At 55.3% G+C, this 24,077-nt stretch overlaps 2 protein-coding genes across 11 annotated transcripts in view; one reads left to right on the top strand and one right to left on the bottom strand.

The window, feature by feature from the left end:
* Positions 1-7,361: 7,361 nt before the first annotated feature.
* Foxf1 (forkhead box F1) lies at positions 7,362-11,234 on the bottom strand. Its single transcript, XM_006990148.4, has 2 exons — positions 10,110-11,234; positions 7,362-8,749 (listed from the first exon to the last, which is right to left on the bottom strand). The coding sequence occupies exons 1-2, from the start codon at positions 11,083-11,085 to the stop codon at positions 8,589-8,591; spliced, it is 1,137 nt and encodes a 378-aa protein (XP_006990210.1). The 5' UTR covers positions 11,086-11,234; the 3' UTR covers positions 7,362-8,588.
* A 294-nt stretch (positions 11,235-11,528) lies between these two features.
* The window catches only part of LOC143273329 (uncharacterized), a 36,022-nt gene continuing 23,473 nt past the window's right edge, over positions 11,529-24,077 (top strand). For 9 of the 10 annotated variants that reach the window (XR_013051343.1, XR_013051341.1, XR_013051346.1 and 6 more), the window contains exon 1: positions 11,529-12,521. Coding sequence is in view for 2 of the 10 variants with exons in the window: in XM_076572220.1 (XP_076428335.1) it covers positions 12,334-12,521 (188 nt within the window). In the remaining 8 variants the exon portion in view is untranslated. Of the gene's footprint in view, positions 12,522-14,109; positions 17,137-24,077 lie in introns of those variants that run through there. The other variant, XM_076572219.1, reaches the window with a different exon arrangement.

Here is a 24,077-nt window from a genome sequence, read left to right as displayed (position 1 = left end):
AATTCAAGCACCATTAATTTGTTCATTTTATATATGATATTAAACATCCTACCTAGTATGTTTAATAAAAAAAAATTTTTATGGAAAAAGAAAGGCGTGTGTCTCCATGCTGGTGATGTCCTTGAACACAGAGATGTGCCTGTCATGTGATCGGGATTAAGGGTGTGTGCTACCACTGCCAGACTTCTGCTATGGCTTGCTATTAGCTCTGACCCCCAGGCAACTTTATTTATTAGTATACAAATAGAATCACATTTCAATACAAATAAAATTTATGTTTTGTTTCTTAAGACCGGGTTTCTCCATGTGGCTCTGGCTGTCCTGGAACTTACCATGCTGGCCTCAAACTCAGAGACCTGCCTGCCTCTGCCTCTGCTTCCAGAGTGCTGGGATTAAAGGCGTGTGCCACTACTCCTGGCTCTGTTTTGGTGTTTTGAGACAGGGTCTCTCTGTATAGCACTGGCTGGCTTAGAACTAGCTACATAGACCAGGCTGACCTCAAACTCACAGAGATCTGCCCACCTCTGTCTCTCACCACGCCCAGCTTCAAAGTTCAAAATACCAGAGTCTTTCTGCAAAGTAGATCTTTCATAGGACCCCTGTATAAGGGCTGACATGTAGGTGACACCCAGCCTGTGGTCCTCAGCACTCTGTAGTGGGTACTGCTGTCGTCTTTCTTACACTCTGAACTCCCTTTCCTTGCAGCTAGTGGGGCGAGGGGAGCTCTCTTCTATTCTCCCAAAGACTCCCAGTGCCAAGGGAGCACTTCAGCTCTCTCCACCGGCTGGCTAAAGTCACACCATGTTTGGCTTGTCACCTGGGGACCAGCTCCATGCAGTGGTGATGCTGGGCTGCCCTATGGAGAGGACCAGGCATCCAGCACTGCCAGGATGGTGTGCTGTTTTGGAAGGGATCCTGGGCCAAGGGGGCGTGGAGCCCTCACTGGTCCCAGAGAAGCAGCCCTGTAACCTCATGAGATGACTTATTGTTATAAGCCAGTAAACCTAGGGCAAGTGTATGCTTCCTTGGTAACTAGGCATGCAGTTTCACTTATCATCACAGATAATGATAAGCACACATAAATCATATATTAAAGTATAGATCTACATTTCCTCTAAAGAATGGTAATTCACAGGAGTAGATGGAGGGTTTACCATAACCATCATTTTTGCAGATGCAGGTTCCTCGGGCAGCTGAGGTCCCAGGAGCTCAGCCAAGTTGCCCTTTACCCCCAGTGTCAGGCTCAAGTCAGGGCCATTTGACAGGAGAGAAAATCATCCCTCCCCGGTGAGGTGACTTCGGTCTTCCCGCAGCAGAGGACACATGGACTTGGGTCTGTGGCGTGGCTGTCAGGGTCACCCACTGTGCAGGGTCCATCCTGCATCCTTCCACCCTCTCCCCTCTAGGTTGTGGCCCCTGCCTCTCGGGTGCTCCTGTGGACAACACCGCGGGTCCCAAAGACCCTGGAGCTCTTCTGATCCCTCCGTGCTGCCAAGCCCCAGAGAGCCCGGGTCACCCAAGGTTTTTACTGGGAACTGCTGCAGATGTCCAGACAAGCAGACTTAGGTGAGGAGCCGCACTCTTTCCTTCGAAGAGGCAGGGCTGCCTCCTGTGAATGGAGCCCTTTATTTTCCAGAGCCATAAATCACGGTGGTTGAAATGGGAGCTGACACATGCCCGTGTGGTGTGGATGCTCCATACTTTGGTGGTTGGAAGCGGTCAGCATCGGTCTTGAGGTGCTGAGCTGTGGGTAAATCCAACATCGCTCCCACCTGCGGTTCAGACAAACCCACCGGTAGCAGCTTTCCCGATAAGGGTCTTAGGCCAGCACTGGCTGGATCCCTGGATCCTGGCCCGGTGGAATGCAAAAAGGCTGTTCCCAGGGGAACACTGACCTGCTCATCTCCTGACCACAAGCAGGGCCTCCAGGCCAACTGGAAGCCACAGCAACTTGTCAGAACACAGAGAACATTGAGTGGTTGAAGAATTTGGAGTCAAAGTCACACACAGCCTGGGGGGGGGCGGGAGTGTGCTCTAGCTGTGTGACCTCAGGCAGGGCTCACCCTCTCTGTGCCCGAGTTCTTCAGAGTTAACCCTTTTAAGACTGGCAGCATACTTCTCACCCACCCTACCCACCCACCACAGGAGGGAAGCAAAGTGAAGAAGAGGCAGAGTCAGGCCTGGAACCACACCTTGTGGCTAGGAGCCCCGAATCAGCATGTCCATTATCTGCTTCTCCAGGGGCCACACGGTCTCGGTATCCAGGGCATGTGTTCAGGGACCGGAACGCTGCCTGGGATGGGCCCGGAAGTGACTTTACACTCCACTTTTCTGAAGTCCATTTTCCTAAAGGCCTATCGCTTATGTAACTAGGAGAAGATAGTTAGTTCAGCTCCAAACGAAAATAACCCACCTCCCCCAAACTGAGGTCTAAGGGTCTGAAACAGAGTCCACTCCTCTGAACATACATGCCTGCCTGCGGGCTGGTGAAATCCATTTTCTGTAGTTCTAGCAGGAACCGTGAGAAATGGACAGCAGGTGGCGCTGTCTCCTCGTTAGACATAGCCAGGGGCAAAATCCCAGGGCAGTTTGAGCTCTCTCTTCCTGTACTGACTCCACAATAGAGTGCAGCCTGCCGCCCCCTGCCCATCTGCTGCCCTCCCCTCCCAGGGTTTACCCCTCTGGCCCCCCTGTTGCTACCTCCCTTCACACAGGCCTAGCTCTCTTGACCCAGCCTGACGACTGGAGCCGATGCTGGGGGTCCAGTGAGAACTCAGTCCTGCCAAGCCCCTGTCCCACAGAAACCCAGAGACACCGTGTGCCTATCTAGAACTTGCTTTCGGGATACATTCCCAAAGACAGACGACTTGTCCTTTTTCAGGGACATCTAAGAACCTGGCATTCTTCCACATGGCCGTGACCCAGACAGTCAGGGAACAAGCCCCCCCCCCACACACACACCCCGTCTCCCTGGCGTAATGTCACTAGTTTTAATAAGATGCTGAGAGAGGCTCAGCACACGGTCCTCCCCCAGACCATGCTGTGTCACCACGAGGGCACGGAACACCAGAACTATGACAGAGTAATATGGACTGGGTCCATATTACTTACCCAGGCAAACGGCCCACGGAGAGGGCTGTGCAGGCACTGTGGCTGGGCTCAGTAGGGCTAGCTTTCAGCTCTGTTCACACTACCCCACCCAACCGTCCCTTGGGTGGCCCAGGCCCAGTGACATCCCTTCGGGGGAGTCACATGAGCTTCCCTGGTGGGAGAAACAGCCGCAGGACCCAGCACCTGCTCTGAACAGAACAGGTGTGCAGCCCCGCCTGGGTAACCCCATCTTCCTACCATGCTCTCTGCGGAGCGGGCTTCTTTCTTTCCTATGGCCAGTCCGTGACCACGGGCACCCTGGCACTGGCAGGGCTATGCCGACCTGACTACTGTGAACAGGTCTATTGCCAGGCATCCGAGGCTGCTCAGTGTGGACCTTTAGGTACTCAGTGTGGGTGGGTTGAACAGCTGTGGTCTCTCTTTACCCATCCTGTTGTTTCTCGAGGGTTGTATTCCTCTCTGGGCTGTCAAAGCACACCAGAAATTGTTATAAGGGTGGGAGTAGAGCTCCATGGTAGACAGCATCCTAAGAGTGAGACCCTGGGGATGAAGCTCAGTACCGAAAAGGAGGAGAGAAGGAGTAATGGAGAAAGGGAGAGGGAGTGAAGAAATGCAGGCAGGAAAAAAGCTCACTGTTAAAGGTCCACGATCCATCTGTTCATCTCTACAACAGGCCAGAGGCTGGCAGCGGCCCCACCTGGCCTTGCAGGAAAGAAGGCCCCTTCCTCCCCTTACCCGGAGAAACAGAATCAGGCAGCCGCACCCGACTGCCGCCCACAGCTTCTCTGGTCTTGTGTCAACTTTTGCTTCATGTTTATTTCCACTGTACCAAGGGGTTGCAGGAAGAAAGGGGAGCAGGCAGGGAGCCATGGTGAAAATTGAAATGGCAGTTTCTGTAACTCCAGGGGGGGAGTCGGAGTCCCCAGTCTGACCGTTTACCCTGAGCGCCTGCAGCCTTCCTGGGCCCAGCGGGAAAGCTGGGCAGGGTCTGGCGGCCCTTGTGTAGCATGGAGGCCAGCCCGGGCTGGGTCAGAAACACCTCTTCACCATTCTCCTCTCCACCGATGATGGGTTATCCAGGAAAACAGGGCACAAAGTCCAGAGTCTGAGCCCCCAGTCCCACACCCTCCTAGTCTACACCAGCGCCTTTGCGTCCTCTCTGAGTTTGACTTCCATGCCTGCGGGGAGGGGCGGTGGGAGCCACCTAAGAGATGTTGTGAGGGTGGGCTGAGGTGCCCCCTCTGGAGAGGGCCGCCAGGATGCGAGAGTCTCCTGAATGCCGCCTATTTCCCCGGGGCACCCAGCTTTCCCTAACTACCACGGGAGCCAGGGCGGGCAGGAGAGGGCAGCAGAGGGCAGACCAAGTCACCTCGGCAGGGTCGCCTGGGGTTGGAAGGACTCTGAGGAGGAGCTCACACTTCATTCCTTACCAGGATCCCTGTCAAGCTGAGGGGAGGACCCCTGTCATGTTGTGGAGACCCCCTGTCCCTCTTCTAGAGAACAACATGCTATAAAAGAACCCTGATGTGGCGGGTCACTGAGAGCCACCAGCAGGAATGAAATCCTTTCTTCTCCCCACCCGCGGCCCTCAGGTGTCAGAATATTCTGGTCTGTGTGGGAGTCTCAGGCCCAGACCTCCTGTTTAGCCATCTCCAACCTGGGTGCTCATAGGAAGCACCCGAGAGGCAGCTCCCGGACAGTGTGGACTGGCTGGCCCGTGCATGTTGTCGACCTGCCCCCCTTCCCCACAGTGAGAAACACCAGGGGTCTGAAGGCTGCCCCTCTCCCTTCTGGGTGCCAGGGCATTGTGTCCCCTTCCACCTGAGCACATCACTGTCCCATCTCACTGGGACACTGTCAGATGAGGAAAGCAGAGAGCGGTGACTTGGTTTGCACAATACCAGGCCCCAGGGCAAGGACTCAGGGTATTTCCAGTCCCTCCTAGGAATAGTCACTGATGCGCATCTGACAGACAGGGGGCCAGGTTTGGGTGCAGCACCACCCCTTCCCTGCCTTAGACCCTTCAGTCCCAAAGAGAAAGGACAATAGATCGCACCTGCACACCACAGCTCACACCCTGTCGTCCGTCCCTAGATCCTAGGAGCTGAGGTCAGGCTGGGCCTGGGTTTGGTCCCTGTGGTCTGGCTACGGCAGTTCCTCCCGACTAGGTCTGTGGGACCTAGAGTCCGGGACCTAGGAGGCTGTGCACCCAGGTCCGCAAGAGGAGGTTGTGGAGGAGACTGTGTGATTCACCCACGGGGCTGAGCTCTGTGCCTCACGGCGGCTTGTCCATCCCCGGGCCTTCTGCCTTAGGCCATAAACACACACGGGGCCTCTGGACCGTTCTGCAAGGGTGCTTGGAGATAACACAGCTCAGTCTGCGCTAACAATAAGTAAGCACAATTCCGTGCCACTCAGAGGCTCTTGTTCCAATTTAAGCCTGTGACTTGCATGTGCCCGAGTGCTTTCGTGGGCACAGCGGCGGGCCCTTCCCAGCTTGTACGAACCTAAGCCAGAATGAGCCCGGGGGAAACCCTGGCGCCATCAAAGCGGCGGCGGGAAACCAAAGCGGGTTAGGCGATCTTGCCGGGCCGAATCCGGCCCTCACAGCTTGCCTGGAGCCCAGCCCTCCTCCTGGGAAGGCCGGACTTTCCCTCCCACCCTCCAGCGTCAGTCCGTTCAGGCCAAAGGGAGAGTCCGGGCGCCATCCCCCGGGCCCTGGCCAGTTCTGCAGGAGCCACTCTGGGTCCCTTCCACTCAGCCGGCCTTGATGTGGGGGAGCTGGGAAATCCCGCGAAACCCGCACAGGAGCCTAGTGATGAGCCAGAAGCTGGGGTTCGGGGTCCGCCGCCGCCGCCGGGGCATCCGGGGCGCAGAAGCCACTGCACGGGGCCGCCTCCTTGTTTCCACTGTCCTCACTGGGGCGCAATCAGCCCTGGGGAGGGAGGTTCCCGGCTCTAGGGCCCAGAGGCTTTTCCCTGGACCTGCTTTCCGGCCCGAGTGGAGGTCTCGGACTGTGGAGGACAGAGCCTCCCCCTGGCTTCGAACCTGCTCCAGGCCGCAGGACCGTGAGAGCAGCGAGGCCGCAGCCCCCGCGCGATGCTGCAGATGCCCCAGCTCCGGCCTTTTCCTGTCCTCTTTATCTGGGTTTTATAGACAGCTGTTAGTTTGGGACATTAATTGCCCGGACGAGTTTATTGATAATTTTGATGTAACAGAGCACCGGAGAAATTACCCTCCCGTCCAGAATGTCAAGTCTGAGAAGAAGCAGCTTCTGAGGCGCGACCCCACAGTGCACAGACACTGCGGTGGGTCAGGACCGCGGCACCAACAATGCGGCTTATTGTGTTTGTTTTCCTAGGTGGGCGGCGGTTGGTGATGGAGCCCAGAGCTTAGCTGTTCGTTGTCTCCAGAAGAGGGGGTTAAAATACGATTTGGAAGGCAAATAATGCTAGGGGCGGGAACATGGATGTAGCCGTGGGCACCCACGGATGGAAGGTCTCTTCCTGGCTGGGTTTTACAGGAGTCCATCGGAGAAGAGCATCAGGCAATTTAAAAAAATAGACAAAATATAACCAACAAACCTTTGAAGTACCTTCATTATCTACAACAGAATGCAAGACAGGTCAAGGCTCATGCCTGGAGTAAACTGGGCTCAAGGTAGCAGAGAAAGTTTGTAGCCTGGGCGGTGGTGGTGCACGCCCTTAATCTCAGCACTCGTGAGGCAGAGGCTGGCGGATCTCCGCGAGTTCAAGGTCAGCCTGGGGCTACAGATTGAGTTGCTACACAGAGAAACCCTGTCTTGAAAAAAAAAAAAAAGTTATGCGTAAATATATGTTAAAGCCTCTGTACACACACACACACACACACACACACACACACACACACACACACACACACAGACACTTTTCCCCAAGAATGGAAGACTACAGTTTTTCTTTAAATGTTTGATTATTTCTTCAAACCAAGAAACAACATTTAGGACAACCGAGGGCTCATCTTCAAAAACTAGAAGCGGAAGGAAAAAAAGTTAGCCCTACCCAGGTTTGACTCCAGTGTGAAATGAAGAGTGAAACAGAGGACTAACGGGGGTGGGTGGGGGTTGAGATTCACCTAGACTTCAAGTTTTGTTTTGTTTTTGTCTTGTCCAGGGAGCTGAAGCTCCCAGGATCTGCAATGCGTTGGTCTGTTACCTCCACCAAAGTAGCCACTCGAGTTTATTTCTAGCAACAAGAGTTTAAGAGGCCATGTACAAATGTTACACATTTTTATTTTTGTTCTTTTTGTAGGAAAAAAATACACAAAAAGCATACTCTCGGATTGTCCTTTTATACAGTGCAGAAGGTTTAAAATATGTGTCACAGACGCCGCACCTCTGCGGCCGAAATACTAAAAAGGGGGACAGTCCTTCATTTTATATATATTTATATAAAACATATGGAAATTTGTTTTTACACGGATTGGTCTTTGTTTCAAATTTACAATGGGCATCAAATAAAAAAAAAAACTCTACACGGCAAATATTGCCAACCAAGTCACACCATTAATACTGAGAGGGCAGAGCTACGTGGTGTTTTGATTAGGAAAAGAAAGCAGAATAAATAACAGGCTGAGCCTGTCTACGGTGTCAGAGAGCCTGAACTACACCACCTGATCGAGCAAACCTCCTCCGTTTGTGTTCGTTTCCTTTCAGAGTTACAGTAGAGACTGGGAAACAGAAAGACACCCACCGAAGAGGTCAAAACGCAGCTCCAAACCAAGTGAAAGACGCTGGAGGAAGAAGAAAATGGAAGGGACGGAAGGAGGCTGGGGCAGCTTCTCAGCCGGTTTTCTTTTTTAAAAGACAAACAGTGGCTCCGGGTATCCGCGTCATTCCCATGAAGATCCACCTGTGACTGCTTGGAGGAGACCCCAGGTTGGGAGAGGGGGATGCCACGCCTGGTCCTTTCCTCCTCCCAAGGAGGGGAGAAAAAAAGATGGCTGAGGGGAGAACTGTGCATTTCAAGACATTCTTTCAAAAAAAATTAAAAATTAAAAGATAAATACTCAATCAAAAATAAAAGTATTTGATAATGATTGGTCTCACATGTTCGTGCTTCTAAAAACTGTCCCTTGGTGTGGGAGGGGTGGAGAGACCTCGGCAGAATTCTTTCCATGTAGCTGGCGATCCCCGACACAGCACCTTCGTGGCTGCTTTCAATGGGGCTGAAAATAAGTATTTATTTATTGACAGCTGCAGTCCGATCTGGCCCCACTGGCCACTGTGTTTTTAGAAATTAGTGAGGGAGTGGGGGGTGGAGTCGCCGACCACAGGGCCAGGTCTGTGTTGGGGTTTTCTTTCCAAATAATCCGTTAGGGAAGGGGACGGGCCCTTGTCTCTTGCTGACGGTTATACCTCCGGAGTAAAGCAGTTTGTGGCTGTGGGCTCCTGGTCCCTGGGCCGGCCAGGCTGGGCTGCAGGGCCCACGGCCTCAGCTTCACATCACACACGGCTTGATGTCTTGGTAGGTGACCTGCTGGTGGTAGTAGGAGCCCCCACCGGTGGAGTGCATCGAAGACGACGCCATGGCATTGAAGGAGAAGACGAACTCCTTCCGGTCACACATGCTGGGCGACTGTGAGTGATACCGAGGGATGCCTGGAGGGCGAGGTGGTAGCAAGAGCGGGGAGCAAGATATTAGCTTCTAAGGCGGGAGTCCGGAGCGAAGAAGCCCTGTGCTGACCAGGCACACCGCCGCCTCTGCCTGGCCCCAGCATTTTCCAGCCCTCAGTGGGGACAGAACCGGGGAAGAGAAACGGCCCCTCCCTGTGCATCCCAGGACCCATACTAGAACACTTGGCTACAAGTCTTGCTTGGGGAAGCTCCAACTGCCCCAGGCCTCTCCAGCCTGGACACTGTGCCTGTCCGAGGGCTTCTTCGAAGCCGAAGAGGACAGCAAAGGAAGCACTTATGGCTTCTGGTGCCCCAGAGCCTGGGAGACTGAGGTTTCTACAGCTGTCACTTCCACCCTGGTGAAGGGAGAGGCCCAACGTGGGTCAGCAAGCTTCAGAGCCATGGGCTGGGTTCGATTACCTTCAACCCAGAACGGTCCCTCTCCTGAAGGACAGACAGTCAGTGCCCAGGATGTGTGGAAATGGGATTTTAACTTGGTATAAGTTGGAGATTGACCTGAAGAGAGGTGGCCCACCATGTCCTGCCTAGTGTTCTGCCTCCCAGGGGCTCGTGACAGCTTATTTCTGGCCACCCCTCTACCCATTTCTCCTTCCAGAACTAGGCCCGGAAGGAGAAAGCTACCCATAAAGGGCTAAGAGTAGAACGTGCTGGCTATCTTCTGTCTCAGTGAGGTGAGTCTGGGGTGGGCACTGAGGGACCTTGAAACCTAGATCCAGAAAGACAAAGAGCCCTGGGGCCTGTAACTCAGATCCTCAGCTCCAGACCCGGTCACCACATGGGCCAGCTTCTGTCAGCACAAAATGCCCCTGAACTCACCAGGCCAAGTTTCCTGAAGAGCCTGGGCTGAGCCTCTTCGTGTTGGGCCCAGGCCGCTTTGGGCCTAGCTCTTACTTTGGGCCTAACTCTTCAGCTCTTGCCCAACACAGACTCCTTCCATGGGGACTTCCATCAGAAAGGTGGGCCTACTGGCCAGGGTTAGGCCTCTGATTACACACAGGGGGCACCTTTTGCTAGATGTGAAGGAACCCACATGCCCTAATGGGCTTACGAGTACTGGCCTCTGACTCTTTTGGGGGGTGAGAATGGGGCCTACCTGGACAGGCTTAGGGCAGCCAGCAAAGAGAAGCCAGAATAGAAACTAAACCAGCCTAAACCGAGAGGGTATCAAACTACACCCACTCGTCAGAGAGAGCAGCGGTACCCAAAGGCATCCTAGTGGATTGCTGTCTCCCCCCTCAGAGTTGGGGCTAGCGCTCGCTCTGGGAGCTGGACTGGTTCACAGGCTGTCAGGGGTCTGGGGTTGGGGACCCTTGCACTCACTCACCTTGCAGTTCCGCCGGCCCGTTGTGACTGTTTTGGTGCAGGTACGGCTGGTCCAGGGAGTGCGTGGAGAGGCTGCCCGACAGGGGGTTGGCCGCTGGGTTACAAGGGGATAGAGGCTGTTGCTTGATGTAGGAGGTCCCGCTGTTGAGAGCGGCGGAGGCCGAGGGCGGCCAGGCTGCCGCGGAACTCGAGTAGACAGCGTGCGGCTCCATGACCCCGCCGGCGCCGGCCGGCAGCAGCGGGGAAGCGGGCACCGAGCTGTCGTGGTGCGGGTATTCTCCGGCCGCAGAGCCACCGCAGCCGCCCATGTACGAGTGGCCGCCGTTGGAGGGCAGGTGTGGCACCGAGTGGCTGGGCAAAGCCATGCCGTCCACGTTGCCCGCCAAGTGGCCATTCATCATGCCCAAGCCGCCCTCCAGCGCCAGGCTGTTGGGAGCACAGGAGAGGCCTCCGGAGCCCTGGAAGCCGTAGGTATCGGGGAGGTGGTTGAAGCCCAGCCCGTTCACCATACTGTACACAGGCTTGAGCGCCTGGCATTTCCTTCGGAAGCCGCGCGGCCGCCGGCGGAACGAGCCCTCCTCGAACATGAACTCGCTGGCTGGGTCGATGGTCCAGTAGTGGCCCTTGCCGGGCCGCCCGAGGCCCTTGGGCAGCTTGATGAAGCACTCGTTCAGTGACAGGTTGTGGCGCACCGAGTTCTTCCAGCCCTGGTAGGCGCCTCGGAAGAAGGGGAAGCGCGCCTGCAGGAACTGGTAGATCTCGCTGAGCGTCAGGCGCTTGCTGGGCGAGCTCTGGATGGCCATGACGATGAGTGCGATGTACGAGTAGGGCGGCTTCTCCGGCCGCCGCACGCCGGCGTTGGTCTTCTTGGCCTTGGTGGGGCCCGTCGCCGCGGGGTCCATGGCCTGGCCGCCCGCGCCGCCGCCTCCTCCTGTGCCCCCGCCGTGCGGCGGCTGCTGCTTGTCGGGCGCGGACATCGGGTGGCTGCTGCCGCCGCCGCTGCCGCCGCTGCTCTGCGCCGCCGAGCCGGGAGGAGGAGGAGCAGGAGGGGAGGGAGGGGAGGGGGCTGCGCGGGGCGGCTGCACCTCTGCCGTCACTGCGGCTCCCGAGCGCGCCTCCCCCGCGTGCCCGCCCTCCCCTGGCTCGCGATTCTCCTCCTCCTCCTTGCGGGAGGCCACGCGCGTTAGGGGGCCCGGCACCGCCCCCCCCGGGGGGCTGCACGCCTTTGCGCCCCCGCAGCCTTCAGCGTCCGATCCCCCCCGCCGTTACTCAGCCAGCGCGAGGCCCCCCAGGTCCCTCCCCGCGCGCCCCCTCGGCCCCCGCCCTGCCCGATCTGCACAGCCCGCCCCGCCTCTGCCGACCTGGACCCGGTGCGCCGGCTCCCGCCTCCTAGGCCCGGACGACTGGGCTGGACACGCGCCCGGGGCCCCGGTCTTTCCAGCACACTGGGCTGCGGCGGTGGCGAAGGCCTTGGGTCGTGACCAGCGTGGGCAGAGCAAGCGACTGGGTTCCCGGCCCTCGAGGCAGGACGGCGTAAGTTCCCGAGAGGGACCGCCTCCCCTCACTCCCCGCCCCGGGAAGCGCTGCGCCGGCGCTCGGCGGTCCTCCGACTCGCCCAGCCGCGCTGCAGCCACTGCCCCGGCCGATCGCCGGCGGAAAACGAAACCGCAGGCCGCTTCGCGGGCGCTTTTGTCTCCAGCGCTGCAAGCGGGACCCGGCGAGTGGCTTCAGTTCTTGCAGCGCCTCGAACCGCGCAGGTTCCCCAGCAGGACGGCCGGCTCACTCATTCATGAGGGCGCACAAACACACACGCGTGCTTTAACGCGCGCTCGGAGCGCACACGCAGTGATGCCCCAAGCGAATTCCCAAATCACCAACTCAGACATACAAACTTGCACCCAGTGCGCACCCCACTCACGTACCCCATGGTCCCACAGGAGCTGCCATTGCGATCGCCCTCAATCACACACACGCCACTCTCAGATCTGAACTCAAACAGCGAAGTCTCCTCGGAGCCCCCTCCCCCCCTGCTCAACTCTGAAATCCGCTTAGTTGGCCCCGCGGCCCCGAGTCCCCTTTTACAAGCGCAGGTTCTGATTTCCTGAGAGATGGCAAAGTCCGGGGCAGGAAGTTTACAAGGCTCAACGTAAACACGTTCCGGGGGATCCTTTAATAATAAGAGTAGAGAAGCCTGCGGGCGCGGGGGGAGTTGGCCTGATGCCCCTATGGGCTCGGCCTGCCGCCGCCGCGGGGCCTCCGACACTGCACGCCAGGCCGGTTCCGGAAAGCGGGCGGCGCTGGCGGGGAGCGCGGCAGGGAGCGGCCCTGGCTGCAGGGTCGCGGCCGTGGAAAGCTGGTGCGGGGCGCAGCAGCGCGCGCGAGACCGGGCTGGATTCTGCGCGCCCGAAACCAGGTGAGTGCGGGCCTCGCGCAGCGCAGACGCGCGCACGGGTCCTTGTTGGCAGGGAGGGTGATGATGGACGTTTTAGCGAGTCAGTGCGAGGCACGGAGGAGCCAGGCAGCTGCGCCCTGGCGCGAGCTGCAGGGAGAGGTGTGTGCGGGTCTCCTTCAAAGCCCGCCGGCCTCAAGTTTCTTTGGATTCCTGGTTCCCCATCTTCTCCCCACCCCCACGCCTTCAGCTTTGGTGGAAGGCGCCTTGTCGCCTTCTAGGCGCCTGGCACATCTGTGCAAGAGGCTGGGGGCTTGCTGACTTAGGTTCCCGCTCTGTCGCTGCCTCCTTTGGTAGGGCCGAGTTCGCAGACTGGAGTCGCCTTTCCGGAACTTTTTTCCAGGACGGGCTTGAGAACTCTGTGGCCCAACCAGGGAAAAGGGGCGGAAGGGGATGTGAGCGCTTATATGTGGTTATGTGTTCGCACACATAGACGCCCTGTGAGAACGGCTTCTGCTTCACACAGCTGGCCTAGCCAGCATCCCTCGGCTCCATTCACAGACTGCCTGAACCTTCTCAGGGGACTTCTGTACAATTCAGGGGCGCCACCCTGGGGAGGACACACTGCATGTAGCTTGCACGTTACTGGACTGTGCCTTCGCCCACACATAACCACACTATCACAAGAATGGGCCCTATACGCCAGGGCACGCCCCCACCCCAAGCCACTCACTCCCATACTCCCGGTTTTTTCTTTCTTTCTCTCTCTCTCTCCCTTTCCCCCCTTTTCTTTCCTCTCTTTTCATTTTCTTTCCATTTTGATCTCCACTGACAACCCCAGTCCCACGGACTTGGACTGTATAACAGGGAGGGAAGTTTCCAGAAGGGTGCTGCATATCTGGCCTTTAGCTAGAGGTGAGCTGAGGGAGGTGGCCAACTTCGGAGCCCGCACAGGCTGCGTTTTGCACTGGGGGTGGGGGATGGTCCAGGAAGGTGGTAGCAGCCATGCCTCCGTCTGCAGGCCAAGGGGACCTCCAAAGACAGAGGCACAAACTCTGCCCATAGGTGACCTCCAGCTCTGTTCCCTCCTTTCCTGAAAGGCCAGGGACCACTGTCCTTCACAGATCCCCTCTCTTGGAGACTCCTAAGGTTTGGGGTGAGGCAGTTTCCTTTCTTGGGGAGGAAACTGAAGTCGGGACTCCACTTACCCTTCAGTCCCCAGGCCTAGGCCCTAAAGCTGCCTGTGAGGGTGGGGCCGATAGCAGTCGCCAGTTCCCGTGGCAGGAAAGAAAGGGGGCCCACCAGCCTGAGGCTCACCCCAATACCTATTTCTACTAAGGAGGGAGGTGAAAGTGGGGGACCAGGAGGGTTAGGAAGCCCGGGTCCTGTAGCTTGGAGGACCCTCTGTGCAGTTAAACTACGCTTATAGCAATGGGGGCCTTGCCTATGAGTTAAAAGTTAGCTCTCAGACACTCTTAAATCTCACGCTTTTGAAGAGGGGAAACGGAGGTTCAGTGGTAGGGTCTATCAATGGTTCCCCTTGCTGGACCCATAAACTACCGCCAACCGAGCTTTTTAAGAAGTGCCAATTGCACCACCGGTTCCTTTTCAGATGGACTGGGGAGGCCATGCCAGGCCCTTGGTCATTTCGTGTAACTGGGATCCAGTCTGACTGCAGGGAGCAGACTCGGAAAGCTTCCTGAGAGACTCCGGGAGCCGCTCTCCCCAATATTCCCAGTGTAGGACTTGAACTCACAACTTTGGATGCTCACTAGGCCATTTTGTACCAAGTTTCTTCCTTTATACGGGCTCCAACTGTCGGGACTACCGGAAAGGACGATATCAAAGTCCCCAGGGAGGCAGGGTCCGGGTCCGTAGGAAGATACTTGCACTCAGCTGAACATTCACAAGACGCCTTCCCCATCTCAAATCAAACCCCTACACTCAGCACTGGCCCCAGGAATGCCCCCGTTTCGGGGAGGACGCCCCCCCCCACTCTCGGGGCCCCAGGTATCTGCATTGGCTAATTGCTTAAGTGAAGCCGCCGGCCAAGAGCGCGCCCGGCGAAACCCGAGCGCGGAACCAGATCCTGCTTCGGCCGTGGGGCCGCGGGCGCCGCCGACCACCCACAGCGAGGCCGGCCGCCCTGCTGCGCATTAGCACGGCCAGGACCCCACGAGAGATTGCGCATCCCGGGGCATCTGGAGGGAGCACGGGGCACGCGGGCCGAAGTTCGGGGGTGGCAACGGGAGGGGACGTGGGTAGAAAATCAGCCTTTGGGCACCGGGATCCAGACGACAGCCTGCCTGCGGAGGCTGACCTGTGGACAAAGTGAGCGCGTGGGGCAGGCACCAAGGACGACCCTGGAAACTGGAGAGTAGAAGGTGGATGTAGTGGGGCAAAAGGCAAACAAACAAATACCATCTATTCATCCCTGCCCACGACTGGAGGACCTGGGTCTGGTGTGGCTTCACATGCCATCAGTATTTGAAGATTCTAACTGGGCAGGGCTCCTTTTTAATCCATCAACAGGCTTAGTTAGTAGAGTGACCAACTAAAGTGTGTACAGAAACACTCAATTCCATCCTTGGCACTGGTAAACCAGGGCAGCAGTGGTCTGTAATTCCAGCACTCAGGTTGTGGAGGCAAGAGAATCAGAAGTTCAAGGTCATCCTTGAATTTAGCAAGTTGGGGACCAGCCTGGGATATCCAAGACTCCATCCCCCTAAATAAATAACAATATGGACATTACAAACGGTTGTGTGTGCGCAGAATGCTGGAACGTGAGATGAGGGCTATAAAGAGCCTGCAAAATGTAACTGCTTTATACTCGGTGGTGAGATGTGGTCAGGACTGCAGGTTACAGGTGGAATGTTCTGGAGTGTGTTCTAAACATGTGCCCAGGAGGCAGAATATTGTAACTCTGCAGGTCACAGAAAAAAGGGTTCTCGGGTATACAGAGTGCTGCGTGCCGGTTCTGTCAGACGTGTATGGTGCCTTTGAGAGAAGCGTGCTGCTGCCACTGGTGTTGGGATGCGCCTCGCAGTAAGGACAGGAATCTGCTGGGTGTTCTGTCTAGCCAAACATTAGGGGACTTACTTGGGGAAGGAGGGGAACAGCGGGCTCACGGTGTCTGTGGCCTGCCAAGTGCCATCACCAGCTTCTAGAACCTATATCTCCAATAATGCCCTTTACCTTGAGAATGGGTTAATAATTTCCCTTTTTTTTTTTTAAAAAAAAAAAGGCTGCGTATATAGCTCAATTAGGAAAATGAAAACAAAACACCCACTTGCCTTACCCAGGGTGTGGCACTCAGAACCAGATAAATCAATCAGGCTTGATACAAGCCTGTAATCCCATCACTTCAGAGGTAGAGATAGGAGGACCAGAAGTTCAAGGTCATTCTGAGCTACACAATGAATTTAAGGGTAGCCTGGGCTACAGAAAACTCTGTCTAAACAAGTAAATAAGGTTAGCACTCCGTGCCAAAGCCTGAGCTCGATTCCCTCAGTGAAATACTTGATGGCATTGCAGCTCCAGAATTCACAGCTCTTCCCTGAGAAATGGAGCTTTCCTGAATGGATCAGATGCATTACTCCAAGAAAGAAGGTTCCAGGGATACTCAGTCTCCTGCAGGCTGACTTCTGACACCTGGTTCCTAGGCAGCTCTTTCCTCCCACAGAGGCACCCCACATATCTCCAAATGTTTTTTATTCTGGCAGCCCGAGCATTTGTACTTAGAAAGTTAGAATGTTGCTGCCGTGTGTGTGTGTGTGTGTGTGTGTGTGTGTGTGTGACAGAGAGACAGAGACAGACAGAGAGAGACTGAGACCACTAGAGCGGGTTTCTGAGGACGGATCTGAGCAGAGGAGCACTGATCACAGAGGTGAGGATGGAGATGTGGCTTGAGGTTTTCTAGAGAAAGTAGGACTGAGTCGGAGGGCAAAGGGGGAGAAAGATGAGAATGAGCTTCCCAAACAAGCCAACATGAAAACACACATTAAATGTCAAGGATCAGATATTTTTATTTTTATGTTTTTCAGGTTTAAGAGGTATATAGTAAGACAGAACCCACACATAACAGTCTGCATTAACAACAGAGCCCATGCACACACAGTCTGCATGAACACCCCAAAGGAGAGGGTTCAGCAAGAGAGGCCACGGCCCTCTTGCTGAAATAGTTGGAACAAGGGAACAGGCTCAGATTTTTTTTTTTTTGAAATCCAACAATTTGCTGCCAGGAACCTGCTCCTGTGCGGACTCACTCCCAAGGTTCCCTCAGCCTGGGCACATTCACCAGTGTGCCTCATTAGAGGGCACTGGAAAGGGTGGAAACTGCCTTTGCAGAGAGAAGCAGACTCCACCCAGCCTAGTAGGCCATCAAGGGAGGAGGGGGCTCACCTGCCAGCTCCCAGCAGAGGCCCACCCAGGCTTGGCTGAGAGGGTGGGGGTTACACCCTCTTCCCATCCCTCCTGCCAGCTACAGTGTGGATTCTTCTTCTCCTCCTCCTCCTCCTCCTCCTCCTCCTCTTCTTCTTCCCCCCCCCCTCCTCCTCTTTTATTTTGTCCCAGCCGGGTTAGAAGGATTTATATTTGGATTTGTGGTCAGACCTGTTTTGTGCATTCAGATAAAAGAATGAGCCGGGCGGTGGTGGTGGTGGTGGTGGTGGTGGTGGTGGTGGTGGTGGTGGTGCACGCCTTTAATCCCAGCAGATTAATCCCTGGCAGAGCCAGGCGGATCTCTGTGAGTTCGAGGCCAGCCTGGTCTACAGAGCGAGATCCAGGGGGAAAAATGTCCTTGAAGAATGAACTAGTAGCCTGGGGGAGGGTGGCAAGAGAAGAAATGAGGTTGTAGGGGGGGTGATGGCTGGCACCTGCAATTTCAGAAGGCTGAGGCAGAAGGATCCTCAGGAGTGTGATGAAGAAAAGTCAGTGGAGAGAATGGGGGTGCTTGCTCCAGACAGGGACAGGGGATGAGGTTCTCCTGAGGACTAAGGCTCATCTAGAGCAGTAGCAAAGAGTAAAGTGTCCATAGAGAGGCTTGAAACCTAGGCTGACTGAGAACCCACAGGGAGATTCTGTACCTCTGCTGGATGGGGTCCTGAGGGAGAAGTGTGTGTGTGTGTGTGTGTGTGTGTGTGTGCGCGCGCGCGCGCGCGCCTGTTGGTGAAAAACTTTGCTTTGAGTATCTACTGTTGGCACACAGAGGCAAACATTTCAGGCCCGTCAAGGCGCTCCCTTCTTCCTCCTGGTGCCTCAGTTTCTTCATCTTGCCAACAGAATACTGCCCGTGCTCATCCCTGAGCTGACCTATGGATAAGAAGAGAAACATCAGAACTAGTGTTCGAGGAGCCTGGTGGGTCGGGGAGGAAAGACACTGTAAACTCAAACCATGTCAAATCGTTAAACGAACAAACAAACATAACCACTTGGGTCCCGTAGTAACGATTTATGGTTACAATTTGGTTCCACTGCTCTGTGGCCCAGAGCCAGTGGCCTTGCCTCTCTGTGCAAACAAGAATAAGGATACCACCTCTCTTCTGAGTGGTTTGGAGGAGCAGATACGCTAGTAATTGTTGGGTGGGGTTGTTCTTCCCAAGGTGCAGAGATCCCTGGAGCCTTGCTGCTTTGAGGTAGCTTCCCAAAGTCTGTGGAGTCTTAGCCTGGGCTTATGGGCTAGTAGGAAGGAGAATTGGAGGTGGGAAGACAGGTGAGGGGTTCTCAGGGACAAGTATCCCTGCCTGGTTCCTGAGGGAAGAGAGCTGGGGCCATCTCAGGTACCCCCTTCTACAGAGCTAGTCCTGGCCTCAGACTGGATGAGTTCCGCACTTGGTGTGTGTGTGTGTGTGTCAGGGTTTTCTCTTGGAGCAGGCTTCTTCTCCGTTCAGAGGCTGGGATTTCCAGGTGGCTGATAGGCGGAATCACCGCAGCCGGCTTGGCTTCCCCTTAGGGCTCTGAAGACTTCTGGAGGACAGCCTTGACCCTGGAGAAGCTCTGAGCACCTGCCAGCTCTGAGCCCCGTTTCAGGGCAGGATAGCACAGGTCACCCAGGGGTGAACACAAGAGTCTCAGTACCCCGAGAGCTGTTGGAAGGGACTTCCCTTCTGGATGGAACCGGCAGCCGTGCGGATCCCTTCAGCAGCAGTGAGGAAGACCTGGGAGGTGCTGTGTCCCGGACTCTGCCGGGGTGTAAGGCAAGCTTGGTGCTGGTTGTTCTAGCTTTCCACTACATTTCTTAACCAAATCACACCTCCAGTCGTCCCCCCCCCAGCCCCACTGGTTTCCCCGCCTCCTCACTTGGCAAGGGAGCAGAGCCGGCAGGCAGGGTGAGCAACGGTTTCCCGGCACCACTCTCTCCTGAGAAGTTCCCCGGGCGGGGTGGAGTGGGGCTGGCTGGACACCTCGGGGGAGCAGCAGCGGTCCCAGAGTTGCTCTGGTGGTCTTGCTGAGTAGGGGACTCGTCCTCTGACCTCCCTCTCTGGGGAGTTAAGGGAGTCCCTAACAAGGAGGCTGCTGTCGAGGTATGGGCTTGGAAGAGAAGGACTTTGAGCAGAGGCACTTGAAGGAACCCGGGCTTAGCTTCTTTGAGGCCAGAGCTCCCTCTCTCCTCATAAACAGACCCAGGAGGGGTTGCTTATGAACCGGGCTCTCCTTCTGGCGCCTTTGCAGAAACCTATAGTACACACAGATAGCCCCTTAGTCCCTTGCAATTTAAGATTCTCTCTCTCTCTCTCTCTCTCTCTCTCTCTCTCTCTCTCTCTCTCTCTCTCTCTCTCTCTCCTGCCTCCTCTCTTTCTTTGTTTACGGCTATCATTATAATAATTATTATTTTTACTATTATTATTTGGTACCCACTCAGCTTTCACCCTGTTCCCAGACAGCAGTATTTACCACCACCACACCCCCAGCCCAGCCAGCCGCTTTCTACCCTGCAAATTGACAAAAGAAACAAAAGGAGTCCGAAGCAGGACAGAATGGTCCAGCCTTCTCATCCTTTTATTTTTGAATGTGTTTTCTCAAAGCTCAGAAGTACCCCAGTCCTTTACAGTTCGATCACTTCCAGCCCCTAATGCCTGTTCGTTTTAAGAGGAATTTCCCCGGCTTGCTCGCAAAGTACTTCACTCCCTATCCCAGCACGAGGGAGCTCCCACACCCGTGTTTCTAGTAGTTCTCAATTAATTGCCTGCGAAAATTCTGTCCCTGGCATAGGGCGATGTTCACAATTAGCTGTTTTGGGAAAATAGAAACCCAAACATATTTCAAATACTTCGGTATATCCCTGGGTCAGCTCCATTTGTCATCTTCCCTTTTGCCTCCCTTCGCTCTATGAAGAACTGAAGACCGTCTCCTACTGATGCCCTCAGAGGGGGTCATTATTTTTCCTGCAAATTGGGCCGAGACCTATTTAATTCACCATGAAAACCAACCTAATTAGGAATCGAATTGGCTCTTTCGTGGGCTTGAACGAGCACTCTCTCCTCCCTCCCTCCCAGCTTAGCCCGGTTTCTGCTAGCTTGCGAAGTCCCTTCCGGCGGCGGCGAGGTGAGAGCCGTGCTGCCCTTGGCCGCCTCCTACCTGCTCCTAAGTTCTCTCTCTCCTTTTTTTGCAGTGGAGACTCCCTCGATTCTGTGAGTCTGTCTGGAACATTTTTTTTTTCCCATCGTAGTCTCCCAGGAAAAACAAAACAAAACAAAAAACTCCGGCTGGCCTTCGGCCGAGGCGGTTATGTCGGTGATCTGGATGCTGGAGGAGGCAGAGAAAGTGCCATGCCGTTAGTAGCCTACTGAGTCCGCTCGCTCAATTCTGGCCTGGTGGCCCAAGCTGCATCGGGATCCAGTCCCCTGGGGGCAAGGCAGCAGGAGGGTCCCTGGCAGTCCGGGCTGGTTTCTGTTGCTCTGTGAAGAGAGTTCTTTTACTGCGGTTGGGCTAATGACGGGTCCTGATTTTGTGAACTTGGTGTTTATTTTCGCTCCACCAGCCGGGGGAGGAGTGCAATCCCGGGAAGGACCCTCGGGCCCCAAATCCCACCGTTCTGCTGGGAAACTGGCTTAGGCACTCTCCTAATGCATCCCCTCTCCACACATACCAGCAGGGCATCGCCTGTCTGGCTTAGGGTAGGTTTCAGCCTTTCTTGCCTCAAGTCCTTGGAATAGGGGGACCAAGGAGCCGGGACACAGGGGCACACATCAGCCACTTTTTGAGGAAGGGGGGACCCAGTTCAGCACCTTCTGCCCCTTTGGCCATGGTCTGAGTGTCTGCCCAACCCTGGGTACAGGCCACCTCCACTCTGAGGCCAGGAGGTGCAAAATGAGCCAGGGGTGAAGGCTTCCCTGCTGGACTCTGCAACCCAGGCTGCCTCTGAGGTGACTATGTCTGTGAATTGGGTGTGCTTCTGTCTGATTTTGCCCATGAAAAACTAACTAAGAGACGTTATTAAACTGGGAGACAGCGATGCCAGTGATGAAAATATTCTTAGAAGTTAGGTTAAGAAGCGTTGTGTTGTCAATCGAAGCTTAGCCCCTAAGGTGGTGGCAAAGCCAGCTTCAGACTCCACCTGCTTGGGCCTCTGTAGACCTGCCTTGGAAGTTGGTGGGGTCTGGCTGATTTTCCAGGACCTTTCAATTTTCAGTTTTCAGCAATCACAGGGCCCAAGTGGAAGCCAGGGAGCCCCTAAATGGCCACAGCCTTCAGTTACCCGGGACTGCAGACACCCTTCACCTCTGCATACATTTGATCTGTCTCCACCAAAAGGTCCAGTGGCCAATGCCTAGCTGAGGTCCCAGGCCCGGCCTTATCCCCACCCCCTTCCCCCTCGTCCTCCAGCTGAAGGAAGGCCTGGCCGGCTCTAACTCACACAACTCCTTGCAAGGTGCCCGTGGGCACCAGGGAGCGGCAGGGCACGGAGTGTCCTGGCGGGCCAGTAGAGAGGAGCCGGCTTACCCAGTGTTATCAGCAAGTGGTTTAATCAGGAATTTGAGCTGACTCTTCCCCACCGCCAGCCACCGGGACTCCACCAGCCCGTGGGGGTGAGACTCTAGAGGTTGGAGTTCCAGGCTTCAAAGCCGCTTGAGGTGCGGTGGCCTGGGGGTTGGGGTGGGGAGAGGGACCTGGCGTCCCTGAGCGCCTCCTGGACAGAAGCCGGGTCGGTGGGCGCTGGACCATCTTCCCAGCGAAGTAGGTGGCCCTGTGTATTTTTGTTCAAGTGGTGTTTACGTTAATGGAAAAAGGATGGGGTTACAAACAGCACACGATCCGAGTTAGGGGCCGCTGGGGACTCTGTGCCGAAAGGGCTCTTGCTTCGCCTTGGGAGACTTAGCAGGAACTCCGCCCCAGCCTGGGGTGCTGCTGCAGGAACCCCCACTCCAACGTGTGCACCCTCCAGTCCACTCTCCGACCCTCCCACCTGGAAAACCATGGTGTCCGAAGCGGCAATACAATTGGGTTTGCAGAAGAAAAAGGACTCTTTCTAGAAGGACCCTGGGAGGGCCGATCACCCTTCCCTGCCCGACTGACTTTCCCTTTCTTTTTGTAATAGAATTTGCAAGGGGGTTGACTCCTGTTCCCCCGCCCAGATTCCTCCCTTCCCAAGAGCACTTGGTCTTTCCAAACACGTACCCGGTTGGTCTGCCTTCCCCCATCTTTTCTCCAACAGCTGCACCCCTCTCCGCCTCTGCTCTGCCTATGAAAAAGCCCAATGGGTGGCGGTGGAGCAGGCTTCTGACCCCTCATTTTCTTCTGTCAAGGAGAACCCAGGATTTAAAAAAAAAAAAATAGCCGGGTGGTGGTGGCACACGCCTTTAATCCCAGCACTCAGGAGGCAGAGCCAGGCGGATCTCTGTGAGTTCGAGGCCAGCCTGGTCTACCAAGTGAGTTCCAGGAAAGGCGCAAAGCTACACAGAGAAACCCTGTCTCGAAAAACCAAAATAATAATAATAATAATAATAATAATAATAATAATAATAATAAAAAACCAGGATCCTCAGGGTTCCTCTGGGTGGTGGGTGGTGGTTTAGCTAGGGTAGGCAAGGGGTGGCTGCCTGAACCAGGACAGAGGGCTGAAGGAACAGCTTTTGGAAAGGTGTCCCCAGCCCCTTTCCAGATAAGCACTTTGGCCACACCATGAAGCCAGACCCACTCAGGGACTGTCCACCCAGCTGCTCAGCTCTGAGCCTTGTCTAATCTTTCCTGGCACACAGTGGACTGGGCTGGACTGGGTGGTGGTTATCTGACATACTTCCTCAATCTTTATACGGCTGCTTGTGCAGACCAGATGGGCATGGCCTCCGTTCAGCTCTGCTTCCCATGCCTGCAGGGCGGAGGTGCCCGGTTGGCTTCCCACATAGAGAGCTGGGTCTCAGGTCAATTTTGGGGTGCCACAATCTCCTCATCATTTGGGGGCCGTTGAGTCTTCTCACTTGTAAAACACACCTACACAATAACTTCAGCAGGCCTTGGGGACCCAGCCAGCTTAGCCCGAAAGAGAGGAGTCCAACAGAGCTCAGCAGACAACCTTCCCAAAGGGGAGAGGGGGCGCTATAAGAAGTTCTGTCATGACCTTGTCCTGGTGGAGGGCTCAAGAGGAGAGGTTTGGGTTTAAAAATATATTTATGAGGCTGGGTGGTGGTGGTGGCACACGCCAGTAATCCCAGCACTCGGGAGGCAGAGGCAGGTGGATCTCTGTGAATTCGAGGCCAGCCTGGTCTACAGAGCTGGTCCAGGACAGGCTCCAAAGCTACAGAGAAACCCTGTCTCAAAAAACCAATACACACACACACACACACACACACACACACACACACACACATATGTATACACACACACACATACATATATGTATATATATATGCAGAGACGGGTGGTGGCGGCACATGCCTTTAATCCCAACAGCAGCAGGTGGATTACTGTGAGTTCGAGGCTAGTCTGGCTGGTCTACAAAGTGGGTCCCAGGAGAGCCAGAGCTGTTACACAGAGAAACCCTGTCTCGGGGAAAAGGATGTATTTACTTTTGAGACAGGGTCTCGCTCTATAGCCTAACTGAGCACTGGCTTTAAACCCACTGGGATTCTCCTGCCTTATTTTCTGAAGGCTCGGACTACAGGCCAGAAGGAATTACCAGTCTAGGGTTAGGCATCCAGCATGCTCACACACTCAGGAAAGCACTTGAGGACTTGGCCCCACTGCTCTGCTCAGCCACCTCAGGGCTGAGTGCTGAGCTCCTGGGGACTGGCTGGCCCCTCAGTGTCCTTACCTTCTGTAATGGAGCCAGTGACACTGTTGGGCTTTTCTTTTTGTCTGTTTGTTTGGGTTTTGTTTTGCTTTTTTAGGCAGGGTTTCTCTGTGTGGCCCATAGCTGGACTGGAACTTGCTCTATAGACCAAGGTGGCCTGGAACTCAGAGGTCTATGACACCATGCCCAGCTTGTTGGTTTTTTTTCTTAATTGGTCATTAAAAGATCTTGGGTAGCAAGGTAGGTGTGTGGTTGTATTGGGGGAACAGCAGCACCCTGGCCTTCCCCAGATACTTATGGTTCCTAATCCACCAGAACAGAACAAAGTGGGCATAAGTCACAGTTAGCAGCAG

The sequence above is a fragment of the Peromyscus maniculatus genome, chromosome 5, assembly GCF_049852395.1.
Source record: "Peromyscus maniculatus bairdii isolate BWxNUB_F1_BW_parent chromosome 5, HU_Pman_BW_mat_3.1, whole genome shotgun sequence".
NCBI lineage: Eukaryota > Metazoa > Chordata > Mammalia > Rodentia > Cricetidae > Peromyscus > Peromyscus maniculatus.
This window is presented reverse-complemented; position numbering and strand designations above follow the sequence as displayed.

Excerpts from the sequence above, each read along its gene's own strand:
- Foxf1 (XM_006990148.4), bottom strand. The coding sequence starts at position 11,085 with ATGTCCGCGCCCGACAAGCAGCAGCCGCCGCACGGCGGGGGCACAGGA. Across the intron at positions 8,750-10,109 it reads CGGGCCGGCGGAACTGCAAG|GCATCCCTCGGTATCACTCA; the intron begins GTGAGTGAGTGC and ends CTCGCCCTCCAG.